This window comes from Fundulus heteroclitus, chromosome 7 (assembly GCF_011125445.2).
Source record: "Fundulus heteroclitus isolate FHET01 chromosome 7, MU-UCD_Fhet_4.1, whole genome shotgun sequence".
NCBI lineage: Eukaryota > Metazoa > Chordata > Actinopteri > Cyprinodontiformes > Fundulidae > Fundulus > Fundulus heteroclitus.
The window spans coordinates 24,182,240-24,191,987 of NC_046367.1; the positions used below are offsets into that span (position 1 = coordinate 24,182,240).

A 9,748-nucleotide genomic window follows, 5' to 3' on the forward strand; every position below is an offset into this window, starting at 1 on the left:
TCTCCTCCAGTGTGAAAGGATGCATTTTCCAGGGTCAGTGGAGTTGTGACCAGTCTGTCACTTGGCATGCCAAGACAGCTTAAACTAGAATTTAAGCAGTGCCTAGTTTGCATTGTATTGGTAAATCATGTTTTGCACTGACAAAGTTTACAGAATGTCAGAAGTACTGATTTTGAACCATGTTGAGAGCTACAGCTCTATTATTAGCATCCCTGACACTTTAAATGTGGGCTATTAATTCTACATTAAAGTTGCTTTCAGACAGGATTCTCAGACTTAAAATAAATGTTTTTATTTCCAGTAATAAATTATATTTAAAATATGCATTTTAAATGAAAATATATTTTTCCTTTATAACTTTATTTTTGCTTAATTTGTCCTACAAAAACTGTTTTTTTTAAATAATTTCCCAGCTCAACCAAATAATCTACAACCCTGCAGCATCTTTATTTTTTTTAATAAACATCTGTTGTATCAATCTTAAGCAGAACATTTTGATTAAAGTTTGAAAGCACAAAGTAAATAACACATATGTATTATGTGTAGAACAACTTAAGCACAAAACATGAAAGAAAGAAGAAATCTTAACGTACGTTCCAATGAAATTTGTCTTCTGCATTTAACCCATCCCTCAGGGAGCAGTGGGCAGCTATCACTGCGCCCGGGGAGAAATCTGGGCTAAGGGTCTTGCTCAGGGACCCACAATTGCAGTCTGTGAAGATCACACCAGGCACTTGCAACCTTCTCAAAGTGCAAGCACACTGCTCTAACCACTATGCCACCCCTGAAGCCATGGTCTGACATTGCTGTGTGATTAAAGTACCTACCTAGTAATGTTTAGATATTTCTGTATTTTGCTCATATTTGGGGTGCAAAAGTGGATTCAGAAATGTGCAACACATTTCGCTGGAACGCTATCAGTTCTTGAAGGTCTTTGCATAATTAGTCATAGATTTTACCTGTGCAGATATAACAGTTTCCCTGCTCGGCTCTTCAGCATTAATGATCGCTTCCAAGGGCATCTACTGAAAAGTAGCTGAAAACTGTCCTTAATCCTTAAACGTCCTTAATTCAACCAGAGATTCTAGTCCATATGTATTTCCTTTCGCACAATCTAAAAACGATATTTCTGATGAAGAACCCCAGTTATGCCATTAATGTGGTATTTCAAATAAATGTTTTTACTGGTCCGCTTTCATTGACTTATTTGTTAAATGAAATCTATTCAAAGCCCCGCCCCCCTCCCCCCCATATACTTTAAGATAACAATCTAAACTTTGCTGCATCAGCTTTTAACATGCATTAAATTGAATCAACATTTTCTTAAAGACAGCTTTGATTTCAGCAGCATTTTTATTCCTCGAGTCTGAACATAATAAAAAATAAAATATATGAAGATGATAATCTCCATAGCCATAATACTATACATTTGCACTGCAGTTGACTCTAAAATGACTAAAATATCAAAATGCTGAATAAAACAGACCCATCTAAAACATTGGCAGCCAAAGAAGTAAATCACAAAATATTTTTCAAAGCATACAACAGATCTCAGAAGTACAGACGCAGTGAACTGTCAGGTTTATGTGGTGTAGAAAAATGTCTTCCTTTATACTCATCTCAATTCAATAATTTTACACTTTCCCCCTTTAATCTGATATTCTGTAAAATTCAACTGAAAAAAAAAAATAATAACTGTGCACACCCCACAAATTATTTATGCACATTTGGATTCAATTGTAGTCATTCAGTTTTCTTGAGCTCATGATGATTTTTGATTAGAAGAATAGAAAATAAATAAAGTTCAAGTGTACCTGAAATGTTCTTAATGCATCTTTTGGCTAAAACCATGATGAGAGGTTTTAGAGCATAAACATCATCTAATTGAGGATACAGAACAAAACCCTATTGTATGGCAGCAGGAACAGTCAGCATTACTTGGAGAAAATGTGTAACTCTTACATTATTCCAAAACTGGAGAAACAACGCAGACATTGGACATGGCAGCAGCACTAAAGCTGCAGGAAGATCCTAAAAAGTACTATAATGCCCCCCATATTGTTTATGTCTAGCATAAGGAGTACGGTTCCAAAACAGACACCTTTTCTTTCGGAAAAGATATTTTGGACAAAATATTCTAAAATTGGTTTAAATGAAACCTGACATGCATTTGTTGGGGTCACCATTTCATACATACAGTACATGAAGCATGAAATATAATCTGTTTTTGAATGAAAATGCATATTAGCAAACTATTACCTTAACTGTAAAACAAGTTAAGGTAGTTCTTGTATTTTGACACTTCTTTCCCTGATATTCTTTTTCTAAATTAATTTGATGGGATATACGTCACATTAAAGGTCAGAAAAAAGTTTTTATTCGTTTTTCATGGTCTCATCGCATCATGTTGCAAAACTCTGACATTCTAAGAGTGGTGAATACAGTGTAGAAATCCATTGCTCGCACAAAACAAACAGAGGAATTAACAAATCCACCCAGGAGATGTTTCTGTGCTTTGCGCATACTCGTTAATCCAGAATGCAAAGGAGCCGTAAACATTTTTGCAATACCGTTCGATTTGATAGCTCTCACAGACTGTCGTAGATTTTGCAGTGCAGATACGACAGCTTCTCCGCCCTGCTTTTCCTCAGCGTCAAAGACCACTCCTGATGGCCCAACTCTACCACCCTGTATCCCGCCATCTTTAAGTGCCGCCTCTTCATGGCGTGAAGCCCCAACAGCTGCTGGGAATGTATGCAGTAGTGGTTCCGGCTCGAGATCTGGACGGCGAGTTTTATAGGGCCTTGGTGACTGGGGTCCTGGTGAGTGGAGCCTCTGCGGCTGGGTTTGGTGAGGGTTTCTATCATGTCATTGGTCAGATCGAGAACGGAGTCAAACAGTCTCCCACCTTCGTCAGGTGGCAGCCTTTGGCGCGGTGTGGCTGTAACTCTGACAGAGGAATCTAAAGAATCGGTTGAGTTTTTGCCTTTTAATAACTGTGCTAAAAGTTTGTCAGTGATAGTTACTCCTAGGTTCATTTTCTCCCAGCTTTGGAGAGAAGGAATCACGGTGGGACTCTGTTTTGGACACAGTAGGTCCACGGGGACCGGCTGTCCGTTGGAGTCAAGATGTACTTCCAGGTCGATGGAGCGAGTGTGAGGCAGGATCATCTTCTTGCATACAAATTTGTCTCCTCCGAGAAGATCCTGAAGAGCCGACTCCGCCTCCAAGACCTCTGGTTTCAGGCAAACTTCCGACTGCGCAAACTTCCACAGCATTTCCGCCACCTCTTCCCTGAGTTCGCTACCGAGCCTCGGGCCTTTCCACTGAGGCAGCTCCAGAGCCACAGCAGCATCCAGGGTGAACAAGTCTTTCTTCAGCTCCAGCTTGGAGTTTCTCAGCGCCAAGTCGACAAACTCGGGGCTTAGAGCTAATGCAACAAGGTCCTCTGGGAACTCGGACACAAAGGCCAAACCTAGGAGGCCAGTCAGCAGGTGTTCGGGGAATCGATGGAACTCTGCTTTCCTCTGCCTCATGGCCTCTGTCAGGCTCGGATAGAAACCCGGACACTGAGCTGGAAGAAACCCTAAGGTGCCAAAGCCCCACAGGAGTTTGCTAGAGTCTTTACTCCTGCAATGGGGCACTAGAGCGGGGACTCTCTCCGCAACCGAAGCCAGGATGCTGACGTTGCGGTAATGAAGAGCTGAACAAGTTAAAGTCACATGCATCAGGCTCGGGACTCCCATCTGGGGGGCTCGTCGGGGAACTTCCTGCGCCATGGCCTCCAGCCACGTCTTGTGATAAAGATAACTGAAACGCATGTATTTCAGCACATTCACCATTGCAAAGTCACCCATGTCGGTCACAAAGGAGAGTGCCTTATCGACAATGCGAGTGACTGCGCCTTCTGACAGTGAAGTTTGGGATTTAAAGAGTCCCAGACATACAGTCCCAACCTCTTCAGGATACAGTTGTGCTAAATAACGCATGAGAAGTTGCTCTACAGGACGGATCAAGTCTTTTGGACAGTCCCTTCCTTCTCCGATTATATAAAGCAGGTGCACCAACTCAGGGACTCCTAATTGCCCCACATGATGGTGAGCCGAGACATAGAAGCGCTGCAAAAACTGCGGCACCCGCTTCCCAATACAGCGCCACAAGTCAGCGGCTAGTAACAGCTGATGTAAAGTCAGCTGGTTGGCCCGTCGGAGCAGTTCGGCTTCGTACTCCTCGAGCATGCTGTGGGACGAGGGTATCTCCAGCCACACAAAGGACTGCAACACCTCCAGCAGCTGTAGCTCAGAGAAGACGCCGAGGTGCTCCACAGAATACTGGAGGAGCATGCTGAAGCGGTGGTCACTTCTCAGCAAAGGCATCCTGTCTGGATGCAACTTGCTGAGCTCCACGAGAAGCCGCGACACATCAGACGGCTTCATCCTGTCCCTCAAAACAGACACTTTTTGAAGTAGCGGCAACACGTCTACCCATTCTACTGGGTCGGGTCTCTGGGTGAGGTCGAGGGACAGGGAAGCGTACTCTGGTCTGCATTTAAGGAAGGCTCGTGGGTCGACTTTAACATCTGGAGCAACTGGCTCACTGTTGGAGGACAGCGCAGATGGGGTCCGAGATTCAGAAGCTTTGTTAAACGCTAGATCGAGAAGCGTATTGTTTGAGCTGGAGAGGTGCCGCGAGCAACTCACGCTGTACCGGTTGCTCTGTTGCCAAAAGGGAGGCGCTTGAGCTCTGAAACATCGCTCGTCTTCATCGTCTTTATCCGACTGACATTCAGAACCAGCAGAGTTTCTCGTACAGCGGCGATATGACGAGGGATTGTAATGCAGTCTGTATCCACCCCGGAAAGAAACGTCCTGGTGTTCTGAAACTTTGTTTTCCTCCTGGTCGCTTATCTCTTCCCTTGGTTTGGTGTGAACGTGCTGAGCTTGGCGGAGACTGTTTCTCCAGCCGGGGAGGGAGCGGAGCCGGCGACACAGGACACTGGTCGCCATCAGTGTGCCGCCCTGAAACGATTTAAACAAAAGAGTCAGCTGGAGAGTCCTAATGGCAAACAAGGATAGAAACTGACCTCACGTCAATTTCAAAGCACAATGTGTAAGATTTTAAATAACAACCACAACTGTCGATACATTGTAATAGGACTTTATGTAACAGACCAACACAAAGTAGTGCATGATTGTGAAGTGGAAGAAATTTGTTACAAACTTTTTTTTATAAACCAACATCTGAACAAAGGCTATGGAGTGCATTTGTATTCAGTCAGTTTGACTCTGATATCCCTAAATAATATTCTATGCAACCAAATATCTTCAAAAGTCACCAAATAGGTAACTGGAGTCCACCTAACTGCAGTTATACCCCAGTATAAGGAAAAAGCTTCTCTGTGAAGGCTTCAGAGTTGTTGTTGTTGATGCTTTTGTTTTTTAGAGAATTCAATATAAAAACAGCATCATGAAGACCAAGAACGAGACCACAGAGGTGACGGAGGAAGCTGTTAAGAGGTCTGAGGTACAGCTGAACAACAATTGAACTACAGCCATCACTTCAATATTAATATCTGTAATATCACAGTTACAAGGGACTAATTGAATGCAATATTTGGCTGGATCTGGTATTTTTACCCCATGAATATTTACATAGATTTCCCCTCTCCTCAAGGCCCTGACATGAAGTATATTTTTAGTTGCTAAGATGCTAAAGCTAACAAAGCAAGGTCGAGACATTGTGATAACTGAAAAATGATGAGTCAGGATAGGAATCAACAATCGTATTATAATATTTAGCAACTCTTGATATTGTGCAGTCCCACTCCAAAAGGTACATAGCCACGTTATTTTACTTTTTTTTTATTTACTATACGTCAGCTCACTCTAGTTGCATACAAAGTTTTTATGAAATATTATTATGTCCTGCTGGCATATTAGTTGTTATTTTGCTGTTTTATGCTTTGTTTTTGCTCAATTTGTTAGTAAATAAAGCCTTTTGAGTTTATTTCCATTATTTTAATGGAAGTATGTACTGCGCAAGTGCAGCAGGGCTTAAAACAAGGAAGTGGCTAATGACTATGAACATCTGACATCTTGGAAAAAATATTTGTTCCCAAGAGGGAAAAGGTCTGGAATGTCGCTGGGAATACAACATGAATGTGGATGTTCACTGAAGTGGATTCTAAACCTGCCGATTGCTCCGATGTGACCGCACGTTGATTGACTTGAGTAAATGTTCTGATATGAGGCTCTTAGAGTTACTGTAGATCAGTTTATTTAATTAACAACTGTTGATCCTCGATCATGCCAAGCTGCCGCTTTATTGCAAGGCATTGCAGAGGGTCAGGCTCGGTGAGGCATTATTTACAATCGATTTATAAATTAAGCAAACCGTCATTATGATAGTTAGCTATACTGCCGCTACATGTGACCATGTCTATTTATATCTGGTTATTGTGCTCGAAAGCAAATTATCTCTTTTTTTTTCAAGCATAAAACTTGGCTATATACCTTTAAAGCAAGGTTAGGGTAGAACACAGCATCAAAACCTTTATATATTGTCAGAACGCTCTTTGGTCATGGTCATCATCTTCATCTGGAAATGGGTGCAGTATGGCACATCTCCAGGTCTAACAAGACCTGGTCATCCACCTAAGCTGACGAGCCAGGCAAGGAGAGCGTTTGACAGAGCAGCCCAGAGGCTCACGGTAAGTCTGGAGGAGCCGCAGAGCTCAACAGCTCGGGTGGAATCTATCACTAGGGCAACTACGAGTTGAGCAATTTAACATTCTGGCAAAAAAATAAAATCATTCTTGAAAGATACACATCCAGTCTTGTTTACAGCAAACATATGGAATGATGCTCATATCAGATTAGACCAAACCTGAACTTTTTGGACTACATGTAACGATACTATATACTGTGGAAAACTAGCAAAGCATATCATGTTGAAGACGAACCTCACAGTGAAAGATGACGGTGGCAGCATCAAGCTGTGGGGAGGCATTCCTTTAGCTGGGATGGAGGAAGCTGCTCAGAGTTGATGGTAAGGTGGGTGGAGAAAACTAAAGGGAAAAATAATGGAAGAGGACACCTGTAAGAGGTTGCAAAACATGCGAAACTGCGGTCAAGGTTCACCTCCCAGCAGAACAAGCCAAAACCTACAGCCACAGGACAACAGACTGGTTTAGATCAAAGCATATGAATGTCCAGACTTAAATCCGATTTAAAATCTGAGGCAAAACTTGAACATTTATGTTCACAAACACTATTCTATAGTCTGAGCTGGAGCTATTTTTGCAAAATGTGTTAATCTGGTACAGACATATTCCAAAACAATTGAGAATGTGACTGAAGCAATTTGTGGCTCCACAAACTATTGACTTAGAATACAAATGCACACTTTTAATCATAAAGCATCCTCAAAAAATAGTGTTCCTTTCACTTCACCGTTAAGGAATACTTTTGTGTTCATCACCAAAGATCCCCAACAATACAGTGAAGCTTAACATGACAAAATGTAAAAAGTAAAAGGGTAAGAATTTTTCTACAGGACAGTGGATACTGGTGTCCCAATTAAAAAACAAGCCATTAATGACCCATAAGCATCAGGTCTGATTAGCTCAATCAATTAAGGAGATAAGAAACCCAACACTATTTTACTTTTGTTTTTTGTTTTTTTAAACACACACAAACATTTGAAAAAAATGATTTCACACTAAGGCAGTGCCATAAACAATCCTTTAGTTTGTACTAAAAACATAAAAGCTGTCATTTTAATTAATCTATAAGCGAATACTCTGCAACAGATATAAAATGCCCATGATATAAGTACATCCGCTTTATTTGCTGCTGTAGGCAAAAGCCTTGTGTGACACACTACGTTGCTGTGCCAAACATACTATGTTAGAATATATATTAGCTCAAACAAACGTGCACACTTATTGATTGGTCTTTTAGAGTACGGTTCTCTGTTAATCACTAAACTAACAGATCCCCACATTGAAATGGAACATTTTCGTGGACGGAGGTCCCTGTAGCTTCTCTGTTTGAACTCGGTCGCTATGAGTCCGAGAACTTCTACAGTAATTTAAAAGTCTAATTTGATAATAATGATTTTTTTTTTAACTCACCTACTACCCTTCATGTCAAGTGTGACAGACTTTACAGAACCGCATGGATATGTGCGCGGAGGACACAGCCATACAGGAGTGAGTTACAGTCGCCGGAAATCATAGGGTACAGTTTTCAAAATAAAAGAAATGCCAAGCTGTTGCCAATGGTTGTAAACAAAACGTTGAACATCCATAACGTTCGTCACTATAAATGCATCGGTTTATTTGTTACATTGCTAAAACGTAATCGCCTAAATTAATTGATAAAAGTTATGTGGTTGTATTGAACTTCTTTTTGTAGCGATGTTGTTTTATTGTGAAAGAAAAGCACTTCTGGTGGCGGGGAACGCTTCTTTAACCTATCACAACCGAACAGCGTTTGACCTATGGCAACCGGTAAGGCTCAAACGACAAGAAACAGAAATCCCATTTCGGAAATAAGCACTAGAAAATATTCGTTCTCAATTCGTAGTTTTTACAATTTATTTTACCGTATTTCTTTTATTTTATTGTTTGTTTGTTTGTTTAGAAATTAAGAGCTGTAAAAATCTATTAAAGAAAAATAATTGAATCTTTTTGGAGATTTGTCTTTCTTTGTTGTTATTTAGCTAATTGTGCATTTTAAAAAATAGGACTAAATGCTATCCATTGCTTTGGTTAATATAAAGTAAACTCGTCATGTTGCTTTTCTTTTTTTCAATTAAAAGCAACATTTGGTCTTCTTTGGTGGTAGTCTGTCAACATATCCCATGCCAATTAATCCAATTCTTTCAGATGTGAGGACATCTCTTGTCCTCAAACCTCTTTAGGAGACAACACTAAGAAATTTTGTTTGGCCATTCTGAAACCTTCCCTTTTTTTATTACTAAGATTAATTTTTGTGTTTGTTTGTTTTTGTTTGTTTGTTTGGACTAACTGAAAAGCTAAAAAAAAAAAAAAGAAAAAAAAAAAGGTTTTTGGGTCACAAACTTGGTATTTAGAGCTGTTTCATTCACCCTGACAAAGAAACACGATTAGATCTAAAGAAAAGTATACTGCATATCAAGATTAAAGAATTAAATGTGCATATGGTGCTCTTTTGGTGTGGTGCATTGATATTATGCTAAACATTTGAATTGTGGAAGTTTTGTTTTATCAGATCATAACACATTCTCCCAGGGTTTCTGGAGATATTACACCCTGTAGTCCAGAAATCCAATAGATGGTCGTTATATGTCTAACACCACCTGTAATTCCAGAAATCCCTGCAGCTGTTTTAGTTTTGCTGCTGTCCTCTTGGCAGCCTCCATGACCATCTTGTCTTTTTATCAATTTTTAGGGAATTTCAAGTTTTTGTGTCGTTGCTTGTGCCCTATATTTTTACACCATAGGTATGCCATTTCTCCACAGCTTATTGTATGCTTAATGTTTTTAGTACCCTTCTGCTGACTGATTTTTTTTTTTTACTTTTTTTTTTTTTTAAATAGCTTTATCTACAAGACAAAAATCTGCAAATGTCTGGAAAATCGTACCAGGGGAGGTTAGAGTTAATCAGGCTCATTTGATCTGTTTGCTGTGTACACACAAAGAATTAAATCAGATGCACACAAAAATACAATGTTTCTGTCTAAAGTTATATCCAACCAGTTTATT

At 40.2% G+C, this 9,748-nt stretch overlaps 1 protein-coding gene across 4 annotated transcripts; it reads right to left on the reverse strand.

Annotated features, from left to right (window-relative positions):
• Positions 1-1,334: 1,334 nt before the first annotated feature.
• Positions 1,335-8,224, reverse strand: LOC105933604 (FAST kinase domain-containing protein 5, mitochondrial). 4 transcript variants are annotated; one of them, XM_021321866.2, is made up of 3 exons: positions 8,135-8,224; positions 6,967-7,066; positions 1,335-5,018 (listed from the first exon to the last, which is right to left on the reverse strand). In XM_021321866.2, the coding sequence occupies exons 2-3, from the start codon at positions 7,006-7,008 to the stop codon at positions 2,589-2,591; spliced, it is 2,472 nt and encodes an 823-aa protein (XP_021177541.2). In that variant the 5' UTR covers positions 7,009-7,066; positions 8,135-8,224; the 3' UTR covers positions 1,335-2,588. The 4 variants fall into 4 exon arrangements, with proteins under 4 accessions (XP_021177541.2, XP_035995131.1, XP_021177542.2 ...); XM_036139238.1 differs by having other exon boundaries at positions 6,967-7,095; XM_021321867.2 differs by having other exon boundaries at positions 6,962-7,066; positions 8,135-8,218.
• Between the last annotated feature and the right edge of the window lie 1,524 nt (positions 8,225-9,748).